Raw genomic sequence first — 24330 nt, forward strand, 5'->3', positions numbered from 1 at the left:
AATTCAATTTTATCTCTTTTAAATGTGTAAGGTGACTTAGGTAGGTATTTAGTAAAATTTGATCATTCGCTTCACAAGTTTGTTGATCAAAGTTAAAAAAAGGGAAAATCCTATGGTCCATTTTACTAATTCAAAACTAGCTACATACGAGGGGTGTACAAAAAGTAAGTTTCAACTATTTTTCTAAAAAAAATCGTACTGGTTGGAAAACTTCCGACTTATGGATCATGTGGGATGACATGTTGGTACCACTGTGTGAAATGTTCCAGGTTAATTAGTAGTGACGTAGTGTTACTTTGAAATGTATTTGCCGATCAACGTTTCGGTACACGTATACATTTCTGCAAGCAACGATAATTAGAATTTAGTAGGCGAGTAGAAGACTCCTAGAATACATTTGTTTTAGTAATTCAATTTTATCTCTTTTAAATGTGTAAGGTGACTTAGGTAGGTATTTAGTAAAATTTATACACGTATACATTTCTGCAAGCAACGATAATTAGAATTTAGTAGGCGAGTACAAGACTCCTAGAATACATTTGTTTTAGTAATTCAATTTTATCTCTTTTAAATGTGTAAGGTGACTTAGGTAGGTATTTAGTAAAATTTGATCATTCGCTTCACAAGTTTGTTGATCAAAGTTAAAAAAAGGGAAAATCCCAAGGTCCATTTTACTAATTCAAAACTAGCTACATACGAGGGGTGTACAAAAAGTAAGTTTCAACTATTTTTCTAAAAAAATCCGTACTGGTTGGAAAACATCCGACTTATGGATCATGTGGGATAACATGTTGGTACCACTGTGTGAAATGTTCCAGGTTAATTAGTAGTGAGTAGTGACGTAGTGTTACTTTGAAATGTATTTGCCGATCAACGTTTCGTCCACCTCCGAAGTACATTGTGACGCGGTTTTTTGAGTGCTTAGGCCAATTCCGTAGCTCAAATTCACGCTGAACTGGTGAATGTGTTAAGGGAAATTGTAATGGTCCGTTGTTAGCGTACACACTTCCTGGGAGGCCGTGGGAAACTCCTCGACGAACCCAGAAGTGGTCGCTCCTCGTGACGCGAGTTGATGCCGATAATCTGCTAACCACTAAATGAAATCTTGCTTCCTGTTACACCACATATTGGAATAAGCTTTAGGTCGATTGCCAACATCCTGAAAATCCTTTTAGGTTACTCCAAAGTGTGTGAAAGGTGGGTTCCCAGATTATTGAATAATCAACACAAAAACCAGAGAATTCAAGGTGAAAGAAAATTGCAAAGATAATTGCTGAGGTAGCATTCACTTTTTTAACTTGTTCTTGGAACCCTATCTTTTCCTCCTTCTTTGTTCAATTTCATGACAATGAGCTCTGTTGTTACAGTTCTTTCTTTCAAACCTTAAAAAAAAAAAAATATCTTTTTTACTTAAAAAAAGAAAAATTGTTGAAACTTACTTTTTGTACACCCCTCGTATATTGAGAAAAAATATGGAATACTGACGCAATTATAAATGCAAAAATCAGATCGAAAACAATACTTCCCTTTTACTATAGTATACTTCTTAAATCTACAATATAGTTAGGATCATTAGGATGTGTAATACATTACTTTCCTTATTATAGATTAAGGAAAGTAAAAATAAAGTTAACCAAACCAAAAAGATTAATAGTAGAGCGTTCGCTTCCATTTACCTTGAAGTAAACTAAAACTGGACAATGTTCGGAGTAGGTAAATGGGTATAAATAAAATTCAATAAGCTATTAGCCCTAATAAAATATTACATGCTGTTAATGCTAATTTTAAGTCAGAAATAAAACCAAAATAAAATTAATAAATAAAAATTATATCACAGTTAAATAATAAAGATTACAACAGTACTACAAAAAAAGTGATTATAAGGATCGATAAAAGCGACAAGATAGCTCCCTCTTCCCACACAAAGGATGGGCAACCTGCTTGTAATAATACATTTAGGTTTCTACCCAGCACCCAAATAGGAAGTATTGTATCTTTTATTTCTCCTGGTTCACTTGATGAGGGACATACTATGGGATGGAAATACTACGACACGGCCCACACGAAAGTCCAATGTAGCATTTGTCTCATTACTACGAAATAAAAACTGCGATGAAGCACTTGTCTATTTTACCTTTTAAATTTAGTAATACCTATGTTTAGGAGGGGAGTGACTTCAACAGACATAGGTACTATGCTAAAAGAAGAATACAACTACCAAGTAGAAAACCTTATTTACAATATTCAGTACAAGAAAAACATTTTAAGGAGAAAAAATCGGCTGGTACTACCTTAAGTAGCATCAGAAGAAAAATACTTTTATTCTCAGTTGAAAAAGATGATATAGATTTCCATCTTTGGTTAATAAATCGTGAATATTAGGCTCAGGCCTATGCAGCACTACGTTTGTGTTAAGTACCTTAATACCCACTAGAAAATAAAAGATTTTTCAAGAAAGTGGATAGGAGTAGGTAACCTACGTCCCTCCACTGTGTTTACAATTTGGTCTCACCATAATACAATAGGTACTTAGGGACTGCATGATTCATAAGCCTCTGTAAGTTTCAAGGTAATAGAACATACAAGAAGTAGTTACTCTGACTCACATCAAAGGTCTTGTGAGACATGCCACCTGAGATCTAAACAAATTGATACTTGTCGCTCAAGGAAGTAGGTTCTGTGTACACTTCATAACGCTTCATCCAATCAATTCGTTCTGGTTTAAATAACCCAAAACAAGACCAACCAGTAAAGTCCACGAAATTCTGTAGCCTACCGCGATGGAATGGACTTATGAATTGACCTTGAGGATTTGCTATGAAGTGATGATACCGATTAGCATTCATTCGTTCATTGGTTGTCATACCAAGGCTGATAATTTGGTATAATTGACAAGATAGCAGCACTGTGATCCAAATAGCATGAACGAAAGCATTGAGAAGAATAAAACCAACCCAGCCATCACATTGTAACATATCCCATACGACAAACATCACCTCACGCTCGTGACTAAGTTGAAACTGACACTTGCTCTTCCAGTACTTGGCAATACCATACAGTACAAAACAACACATGAACAACAAGGAAGAAATGTATCCAACAAAGTACTTGTGGTTTTTAGCACCGATACAATTACCTACCCAGGGACAATGATGATCAAACTTGGCAACACAACGGTTACATATTGAGCAATGTTTGGAACGAATAGGTTTCCTCACCAGACATGTGCTACAGAATGACAGAGGTTCAAATGTACCACGCTCAGCTAGTTCTATAATATAACGAAACTTCTCATCCTGAGGAGCTGTTATAACACCTGGGTCTCCCTTCCAGCACTTGATAAAGTTATACCAGAGTACACCAGAGGTAGAGAAGAACAAGAGAGACACAAAAAAGTTGACAACAGGTGTTATCCAGAACAACCAAGTGATGTAAATCCAGAACTTTGTAGCAAAATATACAGGCAGGGGAAGAATCTTGAAAAGACGTTCATCAAACATGACAGTCCCTATAACTTGCATCACTATGTACAAACTAATAAATAGAGCTAGCTTAGCCATATAAGCTATCTGTGCTTGGAAGATGAAACCTATGAGACCAAACATCACAAAAGGTAAAGCAAACATGTATCTGGCGCGAGTTGTCTTACTTTTACTGAACCTGTGAATAATATTCTGCTGTGTATTGTAATGATCTTTGAGTTCAGTAATCTTATCAACAGTGGCTTTTCCTAACCAAGGAGCTCCTATATTTTCTTCCAATAACATGAATGGTGTCAAGCCTTGGGCATTTGGTATTTCTAGACTAGACGTATGAGAGACTAGAGTGGTTATGGCCACATGGTTCTTAGCATAGATAGCCCAATGTAGTGCTACATTTCCATGTATTTTGTCTTGGATTGTTGTGGAAGCACCAAATGTTATGAGGAGTCTTGTTGGATCTAGACTGAACACTTTATAGGCACTCCACATCAGTGCTGTCATGCCATTTCTATCCTGCAGATTTACATTGATGCCTTTGGCTACAAGGTAAGCAACTATTCTTGTGTGACCAAACTGTGCAGCCTGATGAATGCATGTAGACCCTTCTGAATCCATGAGTGTAGGATCTGCCCCATGCTGTATGAGAAGTACAACACTATCCAAATGACCTTGTCTTGTAGCCCAATGCAATGGAGTAGCTTGTAGGTCTCCTCCGATAGCATCCACAATAGCACCCTGGCTAATGAAATACTTCATAATTTCTATTCTATTGTTGATGGCTGCCCAGTGTAATAATGTCACAGTTTCACTGTCAGGTTCATTCACATCTTGACCTGCCTCAACCTAGAAAGAAAACAAATATTTAAGGTAAGAAAGAAAAATACCTACCCAAGGGATTCTATGTCATCAATAAGACTGGATCTCCAAAACAAGTAAGAATCAAGTTACATTCTTGGTTGGAATATAACATTAATTTTATTCTCTCACTTGCAAGCAATCTGTTCAATCATTTTGCTACCAAGTTCTACATAATGTGGAGAGGTAAGTAAGTAAAAAGAAGTCCCTAGTCAGGAGCATCTACAGAAAATTAAAAGCAGATTTCTGATTAATTTCACTCACACATTTTCCGACAAATACTTTAGTTAATTCAAATTCATACCAGTTCTTTACACCTCTCCAATGCTCCATTTTGTGTTGCCTTGACAATATCAAATGTAGGATTTCTCAAATTTCATCCCAATGACATTAAAAGTTAAAGAGAATTGTCTTTTTTTTTTTGAACATGTAGGTACTGTCTTAGTTTTAATGCTATAACATAAAAATAAAGGTCTAAATATAACCTCTCTTGGGCATTTTTTCCCTTTTTTAATGGGACAAGTTTTGCTATGTGAGGATCCCTTTTATTAGTCATGAGCATGATGGGAATATACCAAGCACAAGAAATTTCAGGCATGCTTCATGTTGCATTTGATTCTAGTTTATCTTGCTTTATAATTTGTTACAGATTCCTTGGTACTGTTGACAAACTTGGTACTGCCTATGAAGATAAAATATTGTCCTTTGGATTTGGAACTCACATTGCTGTTCCCTTATTGCGACAAGAGACTGAGAAAAATCCACAGATGTCTAAAGAAGAAGCTATTGCCCTTATCAAAACTTGCATGGATCTATTGTATGTCAGGGATGCTAGGTCTGGTGCTAAGGTAATTAGATTGTTACCTTTTTACCCCTCTAAGGGAGGGAGAAACTTGTTCACACAGAAGATAAATTTTGTGTGATGTTTTGTCTTGAATAACCCATTAACTAATCACCATAAATATAATTAATCTGCTTAATTAAAAAAAAAAAAAAAAAAAAAACTTCCCTGTATGAATATAAATTGCAAAGATAATGGCTGAGGTAGCATTCACTTTTTTAACTTGTTCTTGGAACACTAGCTTTTCCCTATCTTTTCCTCCTTCTTTGTTCAATTTCATGACAATGAGCTCTGTTGTTACAGTTCTTTCTTTCAAACCTTAAAAAAAAAAAAAAAAGTGCTCCTACCTACTTAGTGGGGAGAAGAAGCAGATGATTCTACAAAGCGGCTTATTCTATAATCAAATCTAGGAACACAACATTCGAGTTTGACAAATCACAAATGACTCATGATCATGAATCACTGTGGATACAGACATAAAAAAAAAAAAGTGCTCCTACCTACTTAGTGGGGAGAAGAAGCAGATGATTCTACAAAGCGGGTTATTCTATAATCAAATCTAGGAACACAACATTCGAGTTTGACAAATCACAAATGACTCATGATCATGAATCACTGTGGATACAGACAGGATGACTTTTGCAGAATTTCATGGGATACAGATTAAGACCCCAGACGGAAGGCCCTACGGTACATTACCTCTCTACGAAATAATCAATAAGTTGTCAAAGTTTCACCCTTGGGTATAATATGGGTAGGTAGGCCTAACTCACCTGCAGCTTGTCTTAACTTTATGGTTCACTTCTCAGTTAACACACATTAGTAAGAAGTCACAAGCAAAGTGATCTGATCAGTCTCTCCATCAGTGTTTGCAGTGGGGGATGAGTAGAGGTGTATAATATCCTCATCTGATTTTTGTCTTTTTTCACTGGAAAAAGATATTCTATTGATTCTGGTGGTATTGAAACTCTCAAAAGAGCACTAAATATCCTGCAACCACCATTCTAATTGCACTTTAGAAACCTGTGCTTTTTGTACATTTTAAATGACAGACCTGACATAGGTTCTTGGTGAATAAGCCCCAAAGTTGATGTTAACTTACTGGTATGAATTTTGGTGACATTCAAGTGTTTCCGTTGGAGTCTCCTAAGACCATAGGTAAGAAAAACACCCATATTTTATTATAATTTGTACATCTTATCTTGATTAAAATCCTTGTCACTTTTTAAAGTCTTTCTTCTCACAGAACTCAGCTCTGCTCATTCTGCTCAAATAAAAGTTTTTTTTTTTATCTTTTATGGGATTTTTTTAAATTACAAATTCAAATAGCGCGGGCTTCACATTGATAGAAAACGGTAGGTAGGCCTACCTCACCTGCAGCTTGTCTTAACTTTATGGTTCAGTTCTCAGTTAACACACATTAGTAAGAAGTCACAAGCAAAGTGATCTGATCAGTCTCTCCATCAGTGTTTGCAGTGGGGGATGAGTAGATACCTTTAAATTTGAACAAACTTGGTGCACCAAATACTGGAGGAAGACACTCCCTTTTCGGAAGCAAACACCAAACTCAAAAAGGACGTAGAAATTAATCAAAACTATTTAAATTTATCAGACAATTCAGACAAAAGTCCAAATCCAAACTTCCTGAAACCTCACCTCAAAACTTTTAGCTTTTCAGCATTAAAAAAATCGCAGGGTTGCCAGATCTCGTCACAATCACAAAAAATCCCAGAATGCTTGTGAAAAATCCCCACTACTTTTCAGGCCGTGGTTATGAACAGGGCCATCGTAGGACATCGTCGGACTTTTTGCGTGTAAAGTTGGCGGGAAATTCGAATTTTTGAGTGAAACCTCACCTCAAAACTTTTAGCTTTTCAGCATTAAAAAAATCGCAGGGTTGCCAGATCTCGTCACAATCACAAAAAATCCCAGATCAGCCCTGTTCATAAACACACCCTCAGGCGTTCGGGGTCCTTTTCGTGAGTATACCTGTGACACTTCGCCCAGTGTCCTTAGAAAAAAAAGTTGCTGGTTTTCAGATTTAACTCAACCTCACCTCAAAACTTTTAGCCAGGGTTGCCAGATCTCGTCACAATCACAAAAAATCCCAGAATGCTTGTGAAAAATCCCCACTACTTTTCAGGCGTTCGGGGTCCTTTTCGTGAGTATACCTGTGACACTTCGCCCAGTGTCCTTAGAAAAAAAAGTTGCTGGTTTTCAGATTTAAACATGGCTTGCTTCACGCACGTTAGTTTTATCAGAAGTTTTCGTTTTCCTTCATCTTTTTTATTAAAATAAAGTAAAAAGCTCTGACTTTTTGTGTGTAGACAACCGTGGTGTGGTAATAATGTTCAGTGATTATTCAGCACCTCCTCTTTGGCAGAATGGTCCATCTTTGGGAAAATATCATGATTTCCCCAATGTCCTTCCCCACTACTTTAGGCGTTCGGGGTCCTTTTCGTGAGTATACCTGTGACACTTCGCCCAGTGTCCTTAGAAAAAAAAGTTGCTGGTTTTCAGATTTAAACCCCAATGTCCCCTGTAACAAGAGTTCTACTAATACAAGTGGAAAGCAACGCTTTCAGTGAGTAACCTGTCCTATACCATTCCCACTCCATAATATTTTAGACCTGTTCAGGTACTATGGTAGCATATCCAAGCATACTAAGAGGTCCACAAATATTTCAGCATGAACCTGTAGACATGTGGAGCCGTATTTGATTATGTGACCTTTTTTATAGTTGAGATAGCTGAACCAATGAGATTCCACTTGGGACGTCCACACTTGCTCCATAAAGCAGATCTCACATTCTCATTGGTTCAGCCATGTTGACTATATAAAAAAAGTCACAATCAAAAATGGCTTGGGTTAACATGGGGAACTTTACCCTTTCTTTCTAGATGAGTATGTGAAGTAAAAAATGGGGAGTCCAGAATTATTTGTGGAATAGGGCCCCTATATCCTTTTCAGATAAAAATGACGGTGGAAGGATCCAAGATTTGTCTTTGCATATTATCTTAGGTGGGTAATGGTTACTCCAGACTCTCCAGAGTTTGTGAAAGTTGCCCTTGTTACAATTCCATGTGGTGTTTACTTCCAGTAATTTTACTCTCGAGATGCAGATAAAAGTGACGGTGGAAGGATCCAAGATTTGTCTTTGCATATTATCTTAGGTGGGTAATAGTTACTCCAGACTCTCCAGAGTTTGTGAAAGTTGCCCTTGTTACAATTCCATGTGGTGTTTACTTCCAGTAATTTTACTCTCGAGATGCAGATGGTACTTATCTACCTTTTGCTTTTGTTTTTTGATCACTTCATTCATGTCATTCTCCACTTTTTCACCTGCCATTTTCCTAATATCATTCGAGTCCAATGCAGCTTCAGCTTGCAAATGTCTCAGCTTTAGTAATCGTTTCTCATAGTGATGCAGTTCAATCTGAAATAAATCATACAAGTATGTATGTATCAGTACTGTTGTAATTTAGGTTTATTTTTAGGTCCCTCAGGTCCTTACTTTTCTTACTGGAAAGTGGATGGAATTCCAGTACTTGCTACCTACCTAGTATCGGGTAATTTTAATTTCCAATTTAAGTAGGAGCACAATAATTTAGTTAATGTCCTATATCCTTTTAACACTTGAAGGTAGTATTAATGATTTTTTTTCTTCTCTCTAGCACACCTCTCACCACAGGAACATCAGTGCTAGGTCTGGTATTCAATGGCGGTGTTATTTTAGCTGCTGATAGTGCCGGATACTATGGCTCCATGATGAGATTCAATGATTGCCCCCGCATCATGCAGATTAACAAATTCACAATCCTGGGAGCTGGAAATGATTATGCTGATTTCCAATATCTTAATGACATTGTCAAACAAAAAATGTAAGTGCACAGTAAATAATCCTCTTTGTGGATTTGTGATGTATTAAATCGAGGATCTTGAGTCTGATAATTTGATTGTTGATGGTGCTCACCAAGGACTGGTATACATATGCTACAAGCTGCAACCAATGTGCAATGAGGAGGTAATCTCAGGTAAAGAAAAACCTATAGCTTTTGTCATAACTATTGGATCCATAATTACTTTTATCTGAAAAATATGTATTAAATCGAGGATCTTGAGCCTGATAATTTGATTGTTGATGGTGCTCACCAAGGACTGGTATACATATGATACAAGCTGCAACCAATGTGCAATGAGGAGGTAATCTCAGGTAAAGAAAAACCTATAGCTTTTGTCATAACTATTGGATCCATAATTACGAGCAGATGTACAAAACTGAGGCTTTTCAAGTGGTAAGTATTTTCTCATATGTCAATTACCTATGTAATTGTAATTTCCTTGTTTAATTATTTCATGTTATAATCAGTATTATTTAGCAGAAAGATATTTGTTTGTTTAATTTTATTTCGAGTTTTTTACGAACTTTTGTGTACTTTTTATCAATCTACCTATGTTTCATTTTATACCAAACACAGCTTAGAACAATACAAATTAGTCAATATTTATGTTTAATATTAATTTTTACTTTATCATGTACGTATACATATAAGAATGATAACATCCATTTGTATTTTTCAGTACCACATTGGTGTCATCACTAATGAAGGCTCAGAAATCCAGGGTCCATTCTTATCTACAGGAAAATGGGATATTGCTCTATACGTAAGTAGACAAAAAAATATAAAAACAAAATGAAATTCTGCAGGCAGACAAATAAATAAATGATACAATACCTAGGTAAAAAATTGAACTACTGAGTAATCATACTTTCCTTCCACTAGTATAAAATTTACCTTATGATAAGGTACTTATTTATCACAATCAAACCCATAGCATTTCATAATATTATTTCATACTTGTTTCAGGGTACTCCTGGCCAAGAATAAACAATTCCTGGTCCACAATCAATTTATCAACAAATGTTAAGGGAAAAATATCCAAGTCCTCACTTCATCAGGGTATTTCAAATGAAGTCTTCAGTTCACAAGGGCATTTCAAACTTAGTTCTGGAAATAAAGATTTGAGGCATGCATTTCCATTTCCATAAAATTCTACAGTATCACCCAACAGTTTCAATAATCAATACCAGCGAAAGTTTGTTACTTAAGATAAGCCCAATAATACAATATCTTGAAAAACTACAGAGTCAGAGGAAAGCTAACATACCTTCTTAATTGCTATGTGCCTACAGTAATGGAAATAAATTTATAAAAAAATGCAAGTTTTTTGTACATAATAAAAACTTTGTGTCTATTTATTTAACTAGTTAGAATTCCATTTTCTCAAGTAAGGGGTTATAGCAAGTAAAATGTCCATAGGTAGAACAAAAGTTAACTACAAGAGATTTAACTAGTTAGAATTCCATTTTCTCAAGTAAGGGGTTATAGCAAGTAAAATGTCCATAGGTAGAACAAAAGTTAACTACAAGAGTGTCCAATGTCCATCTGCAAACGAAGGTCTAAGAGAATCAAATTGATTTTTAATTGGAGCAATTTTCAAGGCTAAAAAACAAATTTTACTTCAGATATTACCCCAAAACACTTGAGACCACTTATATGTATACGTACATGATAAAGTAAAAATTAATATTAAACATAAATATTGACTAATTTGTATTGTTCTAAGCTGTGTTTGGTATAAAATGAAACCTACGTACATGATAAAGTAAAAATTAATATTAAACATAAATATTGACTAATTTGTATTGTTCTAAGCTGTGTTTGGTATAAAATGAAACATAGGTAGATTGATAAAAAGTACACAAAAGTTCGTAAAAAACTCGAAATAAAATTAAACAAACAAATATCTTTCTGCTAAATAATACTGATTATAACATGAAATAATTAAACAAGGAAATTACAATTACATAGGTAATTGACATATGAGAAAATACTTACCACTTGAAAAGCCTCAGTTTTGTACATCTGCTCGTAATTGTAAAAAAAATTAAAATATTGAAAGGCAAAAATCCAAAAGCCTACTTTTTAACTTATCTCTTTTTTAAAAATTCGCGGGCAGGTTCTAGAATTTTTCGTTGGCGGTTTTTGTTTACTCGTTGGCAAGTCAGCTGATAGAGTTTTGTACATCTTATCTTGATTAAAATCCTTGTCACTTTTTAAAGTCTTTCTTTTTCTTCTCACAGAACTCTGCTCATTCTGCTCAAATAAAAGTTTTTTTTTTATCTTTTATGGGATTTTTTTAAATTACAAATTCAAATAGCGCGGGCTTCACATTGATAGAAAAAGTTGCTGAGGTCTTTTTCGTTTTCGCGAGTTGTACATCGTTTAAACTTGGCAACAGTGTAAAGTTGGTAGATAAGTTGCTGGGTATTGGTTGCTGGCTTCACATCGAAACTCAAAAATCCGAAGTCATCAAAAAAGTAAACAAACGGCAAAATTTGAAAAGAAAGGATTAAGGATTGAAGGGAATTATTTTTTTATTAAAATAAAGTAAAAAGCTCTGACTTTTTGTGTGTAGACAACCGTGGTAATAATGTTCAGTGATTAAAATAAAGTAAAAAGCTCTGACTTTTTGTGTGTAGACAACCGTGGTAATAATGTTCAGTGATTATTCAGCACCTCCTCTTTGGCAGAATGGTCCATCTTTGGGAAAATATCATGATTTCCCCAATGTCCATCAACCTATTCCAAGTCTGTATCTACCCCATCTTGGAGCAATAATCAGAGTGCAAACAAAACAAACTATTATTCAAAGAAATCATCTGTACAGAAGAGTTACACTTGGACCAGCAAATACCACATCCCAGACATGGGTGAAACCAACAACATTGTGAAAGGAACATGTGTTCTAACTGCATCAGATAGATTTACTGTATTTGTAGGGTACTGTCAACCATTGATTTCTGCCTTCCAAACAATAGAGGGAAGGATATATGGTAAGTGTGTATGGCCCCTCCCCCAAAGTAAAGGAAAATTGTGAAAAACTTGGAAAAGACATGGAATTTGCCACCTGGTCAAAAGATAAAAATGTTCTGCATATTCCATATTTTATTTAATTGAGGGGGAAATCTTACTGATTTTTAAGTACGTCCACCCCCTAATTTTCTGGAAAAGTCATGGAATTTCATTCCGTTTTATTAACATGTTGAGTTATTTGGAGATATCACAGAGAAGGAGAGGGATCAGGAACAGAGAACCTTCCAACCTGAAAGCAGAAAAGAGAATGAGTTCTGAAAAAAATCTAGGTCTGAAGAAACCTCCCCTTGACCCCCTACTACCAAAAATGAAAGTAGGGGAACAGGGGAAAGTAGGGGGTTGAGAGGAGATTTCTCCTACATTTTGGACCATGGGTTTTGAGATTCCTCTGTGGCTATTTAGATAGAAGTCACATTGTTTTCTTTTAAGTTAATCAGAGTTAGTTTTAGTACTCGCATTTTATTCGCGGCATCCGCGGTTTGTTCCCGGTATCTGCGGTATCCGCGGTTTTTTCGCGTTATGCGCGGTGTGTTCGCGGTATACGCGGTGTGTTCGCGGTATACGCGGTTTGTTCGCGGTATACGCGGTTTGTTCGCGGTATTCGCGGTTTTATCGCGTTATCCGCGGTGTGTTCGCGGTATACGCGGTTTGTTCGCGTTATCCGCGGTTTGTTCGCGTTATCCGCGGTTTGTTCGCGTTATCATGTTGACTATATAAAAAAAGTCACAATCAAAAATGGCTTGGGTTAACATGGGGAACTTTACCCTTTCTTTCTAGATGAGTATCTGAAGTAAAAAATGGGGAGTCCAGAATTATTTGTGGAATAGGGCCCCTATATCCTTTTAACACTTGAAGGTAGTATTAATGATTTTTTTTTCTTCTCTCTAGCACACCTCTCACCACAGGAACATCAGTGCTAGGTCTGGTATTCAATGGCGGTGTTATTTTAGCTGCTGATAGTGCCGGATACTATGGCTCCATGATGAGATTCAATGATTGCCCCCGCATCATGCAGATTAACAAATTCACAATCCTGGGAGCTGGAAATGATTATGCTGATTTCCAATATCTTAATGACATTGTCAAACAAAAAATGTAAGTGCACAGTAAATAATCCTCTTTGTGGATTTGTGAGAATAAATTCCAAGTCTCATTAAGGAGGTTATAATTCTTCATAATAGGTTTAATGGCTATAACCTAATGTTTCCTTGACAGTTGAAGAACCCCTTTTACAGAAAACAGAACTAAATCAAAAATTGTTTGTTTTTGGATCCAGTCTCCTTGTTAGATTATCATATCTCCTTTAATGTTGCAAAGTGAATTAATTTTCTTTACTCAAATGTATTACAGATTGGATGATGATCTTCATAATGATGGATTTGTACTGAAGCCTAAATCCCTACACAGCTGGCTCACTAGAGTGTTGTACAACAGAAGAAGTCAATTTGATCCTCTTTGGATTAATGCTTTTGTAGCTGGCATGCAGAATGGAGAACCGTAAGTTAGAAATATTCAATATAACCTCTCTTGGGCATTTTTTCCCTTTTTTAATGGGACAAGTTTTGCTATGTGAGGATCCCTTTTATTAGTCATGAGCATGATAACCTGTGCATATTAGTGTGTACATTTTTACCACCAAAACCAACATTGTCTACTTATTGCTATGGTTGAGTCTGGATAAATTATTTTCAGCCATAGAACTACAAGCATTGAAAGAAGAATTCAGCCACCATCAAGACAAAGTTGATCAATATTATGCTCTCTTGGATGAAGTGGAGGCCAAACCTGGTGATGATCTAAGTGAGTATCAATCTAGACATAATTAATATAATACATGAACTTTTTTTTTAACCTGTGCATTCGTCAACTAACGTCAAAGTGTTCAGTTAACGGGACGCTAATTTTGGTTTGAAAAAACTCTCTCCAACTCGAATTGTGACCTCGGATCAATATGCTTTGTTTCAGCTCTTTAATCAGAAAAGTTCCTCTCCCTCTGTAGACCTAGCAGACATTGATATAAGTAAAGTGTGTCCATCCCTTCTCGACAGTTTATATCCGTTCCAGAAGACTGGTATTCAGTAAGTGCTACTTTGTGTAATGTCTTTTTCCCCCTCACTCAATTAATAGAATAGAATATACCTTATTTATCCTGCTGGGATAGGACTTAGGACTGAAAAAGTGAAAAGTCCCTTTGCCTGTGTACTGAGGTAAGTACCTAAGTATGATGGATAAAGTAAAGTTCATTCATATGTGTGTTTACCAAACTACATTCTAACATATTTCTGCTCATTTTCCATGTTTCAGGTTTGGTGTGTCTAAAAATGGGCGCTGTATTATTGCAGATGACATGGGACTGGGTAAAACCATACAGGCGCTTGGCATAGCTGATTATTACAGAGAAGATTGTCTGGATAAATTTTCTGCTCTACCTTCAATCTCTTGGTCAGCCTCTTATTTTTCATTTATGTTGAAATTGTTTCAGATTCAATAGACCACAAGTTAGAAAAGTTCAACACAATTGAAGGGTTGGACAATTATGAGAGTAATAAGAATGAACACTTTGAAAAAGCTGATATGTTAAGGTAAGTAGTCCATTTTATGTAGATCCAGATGGCTTTCAATTTTAAAGCTTTTTGTCCTAGACTTTGTTTCTCAGTAGTAATGTTTTTACAATCAGGAGTTATTAATTTCATTTAGAAAATACATTTCTTTTCAGGCAAGTCCATCAAGAAATCAAAGATGGTTATGATAGACTTCACCGAATATCACTAAGTGGTCCAGATAGCCGAGAGTTTGTGGAACCTAGAGTTCAAGTATTGTGGAGTATGGCTGTTAAAGGCAATTTTTCAGACAGTGAATTGGAATCAATGAGGGTGAGTTTTTGGTATAAGAAGGACAAGTTCTTAAACTACTAAATTCCCTAATGGAAGCTCACTTTTTCAACTATTGCTTTCAAAGCTAGTTTGTAGGTTGATATATAAAACATTTTGTTATTTAACTTTCCATTAACTAAATTATTGTGCTCCTACTTAAATTGGAAATTAAAATTACCCGATACTAGGTAGGTAGCAAGTACTGGAATTCCATCCACATTCCAGTAAGAAAAGTAAGGACCTGAGGGACATAAAAATAAACCTAAATTACAACAGTACTGATACATACATACTTGTATGATTTATTTCACTCAATTAATAGAATAGAATATACCTTATTTATCCTGCTGGGATAGGACTTAGGACTGAAAAAGTGAAAAGTCCCTTTGTCTGTGTACTGAGGTAAGTGCCGAAGTATGATGAATAAAGTAAAGTTCATTCATATGTGTGTTTATCAAACTACATTCTAACATATTTCTGCTCATTTTTTTTCAGGTTTGGTGTGTCCAAAAATGGGCGCTGTATTATTGCAGATGACATGGGACTGGGTAAAACCATACAGGCGCTTGGCATAGCTGATTATTACAGAGAAGATTGGCCTCTCCTAATCATGTGTCCTGCATCCATGAGGTAATTCCAAGTATAGATTAGTAGACTTTTTAGTACCTAGTTTATTATTTTGATACAATCTGGTAAAGTTTTGGTACTTGTTCAGAAGTCACATCAATGGAAAATTGATACAAAAAGGACCTGTCACAAATGAGCAGTGACCATTGTTATTATACTTAAGTTGGTTAAACGCAAAAAGGAGCTTTCAAAATTTGAGCAGTGACCAGTGTTATTACCTATAGTATAAAGTTAGGTTAAACACAAGGAGATTTCTTTTTCATTATCGTGGCTTCTGAATAATTATTTCTACTGCCCATCTTGTTTTCAGATTTCAGTGGGATGAAGAGATCCGAACCCACCTACCTCACGTTCCTGGGTCCAGCATCTATGTAATAAACTCTGGCAAGGATGAATTTGTCGATCCTATGGTTGTCATCACGTCGTACGATCTCATGACTAAAATCACCAAACAACTCAAGGCTGGTCACCTATCACATGCTGCTGGCTTTTCCTACCCCAACTCAGGCTGGGTGAGGTTAATGTGAGGATGTGGATAGCTTTTCACTAAATGGAAGGTAAATCTCCCACCACTAAAAAAAATTGGCAATAGTACAGTAATGTAAAATAACTATTAAACAAGAAAAACATCTTAATCACACACATGCACACACCTCTTGAAATAATAGTCTTATCTTATAATTCTTGGTTATTGAATTTAACATTCTTACATGTGAATCCTGAATGTTCAGCCTTTTCCCAGAGCTTGTTCAACTTTTTATCCTTAAATACAGCTCTAGGCTTATGGACTGGTGCATTATCATCTGTGTCCAACTTGATTTTTTCTCCCTGAATGTCTTCAAAATGTTCCAAGAGTCCATAAGTACTCATGATTCCAACAAGTCTTTTCCTCAGGATTCCCTCTCTCTGTCCATCAGGATCTAACCCATCAGCCTTGACTTTCTTGAACAGAATTTCCTCCTTATCATGAATTTTCAGTTCATTGTAGATTGATTTGAGCTTTGGTTCTGACAGTCTCTGTGAAATTCAAACAAAGAATTAGGTAAATGCCTGAATCATCAAAAAGGTAAAATCCAAGGTCCACAAATGAATGAATCACATCAAGGTAGTCTATTACATTGAAATGGGGGACTGTTCTAACAAAATTCCTGTGCGGAGTCCAGTAGGTATGTAGGACTGCACCCAAGGAAGTCATCAAACAAACGGAATATGAAGATGTCATACATAGTTCAAATACCAGAAAAAGTTTGATGCTAATCATCAAAATATTTCAATTAATTGTTAACCTTACCACTTGTGCTTTCTTCCACAGTAGATTTAGTTTTCCCATCCTAAAAGGGTCCTAACAAAATTCCTGTGCGGAGTCCAGTAGGTAGTAGATATGTAGGACTGCACCCAAGGTAGTCATCAAACAAAGGGGATGTGAAGATCCTAATCATCAAAATATTTCAATTAATTGTTAACCTTACCACTTGTGCTTTCTTCCACAGTAGATTTAGTTTTCCCATCCTAAAAGGGTTATCCAGATGCCTCAGTTGAATATTTGGTTCTACATCAAGTTGGGATTTGAAACGGACATTGGACTCCCTAGAATAAATATTTTCACTTGACACAGCTACAGTGTAGAGTAATGCAAACACACAAAGGATTTTCATATTGGATTAATAGATACCGTGAAAGATTTAAAATTAAATGATAATAAAAAAGTAAAAAAATTAAAAGGCAAAAATCCAAAAGCCTACTTTACTTTTAGTAGGTACTTTTTAAACTTATCTCTTTTTTAAAAATTCGCGGGCAGGTTCTAGAAACTTTTCGTTGGCGGTTTTTGTTTACTCGTTGGCAAGTCAGCTGATAGATTTGTAGCGGGAATATTTTGAAAATCTGAAGAAAAAAAAAGTTTTGAAAAGTGGAAAAGTTTTGAGTAAACTTTTGGATTTGGATAATCTCAACTCAAGTAATCTCTTGTAATTTGAGTTTAGGAAAAGGAGTTTTGAGGTGAATTTGAATTTTTAATTTTTCAGCAGCTGGGTTGAATTATCCACCAGGCCACCGATACCTACTTCTATCACCACTACATTAAAAGTTATTCTGTATTCTGTTTGACCATATTGGGTTTTAGTAAGTATCACAGTAGAGTACCTAGTCTATTACATATCCTACATCTTGATAGTAGGTATCTTCCCTCTTGACTCTGCTCTGGACACTGGACATGGACAATTTAATCTGTCAGTTGGAGATAATCATCACCTACTTAACATTGCTCTATGATAAAAGACCCAGGTAATAGAGCTAAGACATTCAAGTCCACTTGTAGGTTATAGTACCTAGACCAGGGTTGTCCAACCTTAGGGCACCCGAGGGCCGCAAGAGACCAAGGTAGAGAGTTGGCGGGCCGCAAAACTACCACTGTTTATGAGTTGAAAAAGATAATTGAAGGTATGTGAATGAAACAAGAGTTTTTAATTTAGTTTTTTGTGTAATTAAAGTAAATAACTAATCCTTTCCTAGATACTGTTACTTTGGTAATGTTACAATTATTACAGTTTTTAATTTAGTTTTTTTGTGTAATTAAAGTAAATAACTAATCCTTTCCTAGATACCTACTGTTACTTTGGTAATGTTACAATTATTACAACATTCAATTTGATTGGGTTCTAGGTATCACAAAGGTTCCACCCAAGGATCAAAACAGTTTTTAATTTAGTTTTTTGTGTAATTAAAGTAAATAACTAATCCTTTCCTAGATACTGTTACTTTGGTAATGTTACAATTATTACAACATTCAATTTGATTGGGTTCTAGGTATCACAAAGGTTCCACCCAAGGATCAAAAATTATTCAACAAGGATAATAGAGAAATGGAGGAAGGAAATTTACTGCAAGAGTATGGCCTTACATCTGCAGTAGCAAAAGCTCAAAGTCCTGCTTTGGTTGGCTTGGCTTTTAGACAAGAGAATGGTGAATTTGAACCTTTGGAACTGACTCCTTATTCCTCCCCACCAGATCTGCCTTATGTAATGAAAGCATCTGAACAAGCAAATGGACAAGAAAACATCACTTCATAAATATCTTTCTCCACAAACTTTTTAAAAACAAAACAACCCATCAACACATTTTCTCTAAGTCACGATGTGGTTCAAACTGTTGATTTTGTTAATGAGGAGTCTGTAACCAACATTTTTTATTTTGTTTTCTATTTCAATGTAATGTAATATGTTTGATTATTGCACTTTTCTCATCTTTCTCCACAAACTTTTTAAAAACAAAACAATCCATCAACACATTTTCTCTAAGTCACGATGTGGTTCAAACTGTTGATTTTGTTACTGAGGAGTCTGTAACCAACATTTTTTATTTTGTTTTCTATTTCAATGTAATGTAATATGTTTGATTATTGCACTTTTCGCTAGATGCATTTACATGACTTTTGAAGAGTAGGAGAAACAATCATAGGGATGCCCTTGGTTCAGTGGGTCCAATATGTATATATCTAATGTTTGTGGAGGAAAAAAACTTCAAACAATTTGGGGGGGGGGTCACATTACATGGTAGGTATGTTTCTGATCTTATATTTTTTCAAAAAACTTCAATCATTGTGGTCCATACTGTCCATCAAAAACATATTTTAGACTTAAATTACAAAGTTTGAGCTCCACATCACTTTTTTTATGTAATTGGAAACTTCTTCTTTTTCTTCTTTGCCTTTTCCCATGTTCAGACTGTATTTTTGATCTGTATCTGTATTTTTCACCAGTCTCTCAATCAGCCCTAGCTAAAATGATTGCTGTGGGGTGATTTTTGGTTTTGGTAAAAAAAAAAAAAAAAAAAAAAAAAAAAAAAAAAAAAAAAAAAAAAAAACGAATGGATGCACTTTGCACTCAACCTTCACTATTTCTTTAGCAAGGGAAATTTCAGGCTAGTATCCTCCCTGAGTACAATCCCCCAGTCAGACTAAGAAACAGCTATTCTTATTTATTAATTGGAAAAAGCTGTTATTAATATTAATTGACTTTTTTATGTTTATTTATTCATTGGTTCTTTTCATTTCTTAGTATTTTCAAAGTACACAAGGTAACTTTGACAGAGGGACATTTTTAAAGAGGTTTGACAGAGGGAACTGTAACTGCTATGGTCTTATCATCCCAAAATCAAAGAGAGAAGGAAGACAGGATAGGAGAAAGCCAGCTGTTCCAAGAACGAACATTATCCCACCAGGATAAAGATATTTGTTTTTGTATGATTTATTTGGGTATAACTTGTTTAAGGATTTCTCAAATTTCATCCCAATGACTTAAAAGTTAAAGAGAATTGTCTTTTTTTTTTTGAACATGTAGGTACTGTCTTAGTTTTAATGCTATAACATAAAAATAAAGGTCTAATTCCTCTTACACCTACCTACACTTCCATCTTATCTTTTCATACCAGTTTACAGTTTAATCTTAATTTTTCAAGAAGTCTAAACTGTCTGTAATGTGACTATTTTTGAAAGATCCATGGTGCCCATATTCTCCCCTAATAAATTGCCGAATCAAAGTCTTAGATTTCTGAAACAAGATGGGAAAAAGTAACATGATTACATACTATGATGTTATAACTCTTGGCTAGGAATATGTGAATTCTCTAAGATTTTACAGATAGGAAAAGGTCTATGGACCAAGTGGCCATTTTTGGCTTTTTTTTTCTTTTGCAAAAATTTCAACTGTAAAAAAAAAAAAATCCTTGGGCAATAATTTGAAATAATATTAATAATCATAGGTATAGTAGTGACCACAAACAGGAAATTACCTAGTAATGTGCTGATAAGTCCTATAAATTTCTTACCTCAAATGAAATTCCTATGTAATGTTTCCTTTCTGACATCCATTCTTCTCTACAAGTTTCACATTCAGATAGAACTGTAGCTCTATCAGCAAGCATACTTTGACTTAATTTTGACATTTGAATAGCTCTAGTCATGGCCTCTCCAACAGCTGAAAATGTTCAACAAAACTATAAAGCTAAGCACAATGAAGATGTTTGATTTTCCCTCCTAAGATCCCTGAGAGGCAGGAGGAGGTAATGTTCCAATGAGACAACAGCATCAGCAGGGGCCTTTGGCCTAATGTACTAAAATTCCACTTCCTATAATTAGGTTACCAGGTTACCACAAAGCAACAACCAATGACAAACATGTAATCATGGCATTGTAATTAAGTACCTACCATTTTGGTTGGTAAAATCTGTTGAACAAAAAGAAAAGTTACATTATGGACATTACCTGTTCCACAGTTCACCATCTTGTTGCAAAGTCCCCAGTCCAAGGCTTCCCTAGCAGTAATATGTCGTCCCAGTGATATCATGTCCATTGTTCTTGAAGTACCTATCATTTGACCTAGTCTTCTTATAGTAACATCACATGTAGGAATCGCTGCAAGAAAAATCTGGTGTTAGAATCACACAACTTTCTATTACATTAAGTACAGAACTCAAAATTTCAGAAATGTACATTGTAGGTATTCTTAACATTTACAAGATAATCACAAATACCCAAATCTCTTGATAGATTGTCCCTTAAACTGTGTTTCAGTTGAGTCCTTGGAACATGTAATGCATACAAAACTACACCACTTGATAACAAACTGTCCTTGAGATACACTTTGTATAAATTCACACCCACCCACATTAGAATCATAAAAAAAAACCATTACCAAAACGTCTGTTGTAGAATCCCATTAGAACATTTTCTTCAACAAATCTAAGATCACACCAAAGTGCAAGATCAAGTCCTTGTCCTACAGCATAGCCAGTGATAGCAGCTATAATTGGCTTCTTTGCTGGCTTCTGTAGAAACTGTAAGATAACAAACATTCCAATTAAAACTAAACTTGTTTTTGAAGGGTCATATTTAATGGGCAATTTTTCAAGTACAGTATGTAATTAGTAGTAAAATATGTAATTAGGTAAATTTAATATGTAAACAGAATAATCACAGATGTAGTTTTGACACAAGAGCTAAGTGGTTACACCAGACATTTTTTAAATCTTAAACTAGGAAACAATAATATACATCATTATGTGTTACCTCTCTGAAGTCATCAAATAGTTTTGTATCAGGGTTCTCATCTAATTCATGCAAATCAAAACCTGAGCAGAAATTCCCTTCTTGGCCATATAAAATTGCCAGGGGTGATTCTGTATCATCCTCAAACCTTTTGATATTTTCCTGGAGAGCATCCAAGGTTTTCAAATTAATGGCATTGATTTTATCAGGCCTATTCAGACTAATTAACGTTATGTTTAAGATCTTCTTGGTACACACACTTGACACAAGCCCTGAAACAAATAATTAGGTAGGTGTATAATCACATTACATGGTAGGTATGTTTCTGATCTTATATTTTTTCAAAAAACTTCAATCATTGTGGTCCATACTGTCCATCAAAAACATATTTTAGACTTAAATTACAAAGTTTGAGCTCCACATCACTTTTTTTATGTAATTGGAAACTTCTTCTTTTTCTTCTTTGCCTTTTCCCATGTTCAGACTGTATTTTTGATCTGTATCTGTATTTTTCACCAGTCTCTCAATCAGCCCTAGCTAAAATGATTGCTGTGGGATGATTTTTGGTTTTGGTCTAATAAAAAAAAAAAAAAAAAAAAACGAATGGATGCACTTTGCACTCAACCTTCACTATTTCTTTAGCAAGGGAAATTTCAGGCTAGTATCCTCCCTGAGTACAATCCCCCAGTCAGACTAAGAAACAGCTATTCTTATTTATTAATTGGAAAAAGCTGTTATTAATATTAATTGACTTTTTTATGTTTATTTATTCATTGGTTCTTTTCATTTCTTAGTATTTTCAAAGTACACAAGGTAACTAGGTGATATATTTTTTTTTTTTTTAAAGAGGTTTGACAGAGGGAACTGTAACTGCTATGGTCTTATCATCCCAAAATCAAAGAGAGAAGGAAGACAGGATAGGAGAAAGTAAAAAAATTAAAATATTGAAAGGCAAAAATCCAAAAGCCTACTTTTTAAACTTATCTCTTTTTTAAAAATTCGCGGGCAGGTTCTAGAATTTTTCGTTGGCGGTTTTTGTTTACTCGTTGGCAAGTCAGCTGATAGATTTGTAGCGGGAATATTTTGAAAATCTGAAGAAAAAAAAAAGTTTTGAAAAATGGAAAAGTTTTGAGTAAACTTTTGGATTTGGATAATCTCAACTCAAGAAATCTCTTGTAATTTGAGTTTAGAAAAAGGAGTTTTGAGGTGAATTTGAATTTTTAATTTTTCAGCAGCTGGGTTGAATTATCCACCAGGCTAATGATACCTCCTTCTATCACCACTACATTATTCTGTATTCTGTTTGACCATATTAGGTTTTAGTAAGTATCACAGTAGAGTAGGTACCTAGTCTATTACATACCCTACATCTTGATAGTACCTAGGTATCTTTCCTCTTTACTTTGCTCTAGACATGGACAATTTAATCTGTCAGTTGGAGATAATCATCACCTACTTAACATTGCTCTGTGATAAAAGACCCAGGTCATAGAGCTAAGATATTCAAGTCCACTTGTAGGTTATAGTACCTAGACCTTCCACAATCATGAGAGCACAACATTTATTATGAATAGGACATTTTCTTATTACCAATGGTATCCACCTAGAAGTACTTATCCCCACCCTTTTTAAGATCTTTCTCCTCGTTTTACTTACATTTGCAGATTACTAGTTGTACTACTCACAGTGATAAGCAAACATGGCCTCTGTACTGACTGAAGAGCAGAAAAAACGTATCGAAGCAAACAAGCAAAGAGCATTACAAATAAGAGCACTGAAAAGTCAAAATGTCCCACCTCTAACAGCAACAGCATCAAAAGCAACAGGCACAACATTTATTATGAATAGAACATTTTCTTATCACCAATGGTATTCACTTAGAAGTACTTATCCCCACCCTTTTTAAGTTCTTTCTCCTCGTTTTACTTACATTTGCAGATTACTATTTGTACTACTCACAGTGATATGCAAACATGGCCTCTGTTCTGACTGAAGAGCAGAAAAAACGTATTGAAGCAAACAAGCAAAGAGCATTACAAATAAGAGCACTGAAAAGTCAAAATGTCCCACCTCTAACAGCAACAGCATCAAAAGCAACAGTTCAGGGGCAGTCCTCTAGTAATGTTTCCACATTTTACAAATCCAATGCTTCAACCTATTCCAAGTCTGTATCTACCCCATCTCAGAGCAATAATCAGAGTGCAAACAAAACAAACTATTATTCAAAGAAATCATCTGTACAGAAAAGTTACACTTGGACCAGCAAATACCACATCCCAGACATGGGTGAAACCAACAACATTGTGAAAGGAACATGTGTTCTAACTGCATCAGGACCACTCGTAATACCTGCGGGAATAAAGAGAGAAATTTTTCAGTTAGTTATAGGTAGAATTCAGACAAAAGCGAATGAAAATGTAAAAGCACTCTCCCCCTGTTCTTTGCCTATTCATTCATACGGTAAATAATAATAATAATAATAGACTCTTGAGTGGAAGGCAACCACTAGGCGAGGTTAACGCCTTAGGCGTTCTCTACCACCTAACCCTAAGGGTTAAACCGGTGTGAGAATTGGTAGCTCCAGAGAGGGAAGGAAATGAAGGCAGAGGTCTGCGTGGAGATAGTGAGACAATGTCTGGGAATCCATAATCCCAACATACCTGCGAAGTAAGT

General features: G+C 35.3%; 5 protein-coding genes and 3 long non-coding RNA genes across 8 annotated transcripts; 4 read left to right on the forward strand and 4 right to left on the reverse strand.

Annotated features, from left to right (window-relative positions):
- The first annotated feature begins 342 nt into the window (after positions 1-342).
- Positions 343-1233, forward strand: LOC113467343. Its single transcript, XR_003391451.1, has 2 exons — positions 343-438; positions 581-1233. It is a non-coding gene; the product is annotated as an uncharacterized LOC113467343 (long non-coding RNA).
- Positions 1234-1693: 460 nt separating this feature from the next.
- On the reverse strand, positions 1694-5145 carry LOC103509006 (palmitoyltransferase Hip14-like). The gene is made up of 3 exons (XM_026823460.1): positions 5060-5145; positions 4642-4705; positions 1694-4325 (listed from the first exon to the last, which is right to left on the reverse strand). The coding sequence occupies exons 1-3, from the start codon at positions 5143-5145 to the stop codon at positions 2640-2642; spliced, it is 1836 nt and encodes a 611-aa protein (XP_026679261.1). The 3' UTR covers positions 1694-2639.
- A 576-nt stretch (positions 5146-5721) lies between these two features.
- LOC113467345 lies at positions 5722-6730 on the forward strand. Its single transcript, XR_003391453.1, has 2 exons — positions 5722-5936; positions 6538-6730. It is a non-coding gene; the product is annotated as an uncharacterized LOC113467345 (long non-coding RNA).
- A 1568-nt stretch (positions 6731-8298) lies between these two features.
- On the reverse strand, positions 8299-17380 carry LOC103509007. The gene is made up of 4 exons (XM_026823461.1): positions 17087-17380; positions 16294-16634; positions 15963-16055; positions 8299-8658 (listed from the first exon to the last, which is right to left on the reverse strand). Exons 1-4 carry the CDS (start codon positions 17270-17272, stop codon positions 8403-8405), a joined length of 876 nt encoding a protein of 291 aa, XP_026679262.1. The 5' UTR covers positions 17273-17380; the 3' UTR covers positions 8299-8402.
- On the reverse strand, positions 10547-11112 carry LOC113467344. The gene is made up of 2 exons (XR_003391452.1): positions 10920-11112; positions 10547-10830 (listed from the first exon to the last, which is right to left on the reverse strand). It is a non-coding gene; the product is annotated as an uncharacterized LOC113467344 (long non-coding RNA).
- A 362-nt stretch (positions 17381-17742) lies between the features above and the next one.
- On the forward strand, positions 17743-24306 carry LOC113467341. Its single transcript, XM_026823462.1, has 3 exons — positions 17743-17897; positions 23596-23999; positions 24244-24306. The coding sequence occupies exons 2-3, from the start codon at positions 23631-23633 to the stop codon at positions 24304-24306; spliced, it is 432 nt and encodes a 143-aa protein (XP_026679263.1). The 5' UTR covers positions 17743-17897; positions 23596-23630.
- Positions 17827-18794, forward strand: LOC103509001 (elongin-B). The gene is made up of 3 exons (XM_008473593.3): positions 17827-17897; positions 17998-18053; positions 18420-18794. Exons 1-3 carry the CDS (start codon positions 17827-17829, stop codon positions 18680-18682), a joined length of 390 nt encoding a protein of 129 aa, XP_008471815.2. The 3' UTR covers positions 18683-18794.
- Positions 19645-23632, reverse strand: LOC103509008 (probable enoyl-CoA hydratase echA6). Its single transcript, XM_008473599.2, has 6 exons — positions 23617-23632; positions 21679-21929; positions 21305-21446; positions 20875-21024; positions 20439-20587; positions 19645-20161 (listed from the first exon to the last, which is right to left on the reverse strand). The coding sequence occupies exons 1-6, from the start codon at positions 23630-23632 to the stop codon at positions 20057-20059; spliced, it is 813 nt and encodes a 270-aa protein (XP_008471821.1). The 3' UTR covers positions 19645-20056.
- Positions 24307-24330: the final 24 nt, after the last annotated feature.

Source organism: Diaphorina citri, unplaced genomic scaffold (genome assembly GCF_000475195.1).
Source record: "Diaphorina citri unplaced genomic scaffold, Diaci psyllid genome assembly version 1.1 scaffold456, whole genome shotgun sequence".
Lineage (NCBI taxonomy): Eukaryota > Metazoa > Arthropoda > Insecta > Hemiptera > Psyllidae > Diaphorina > Diaphorina citri.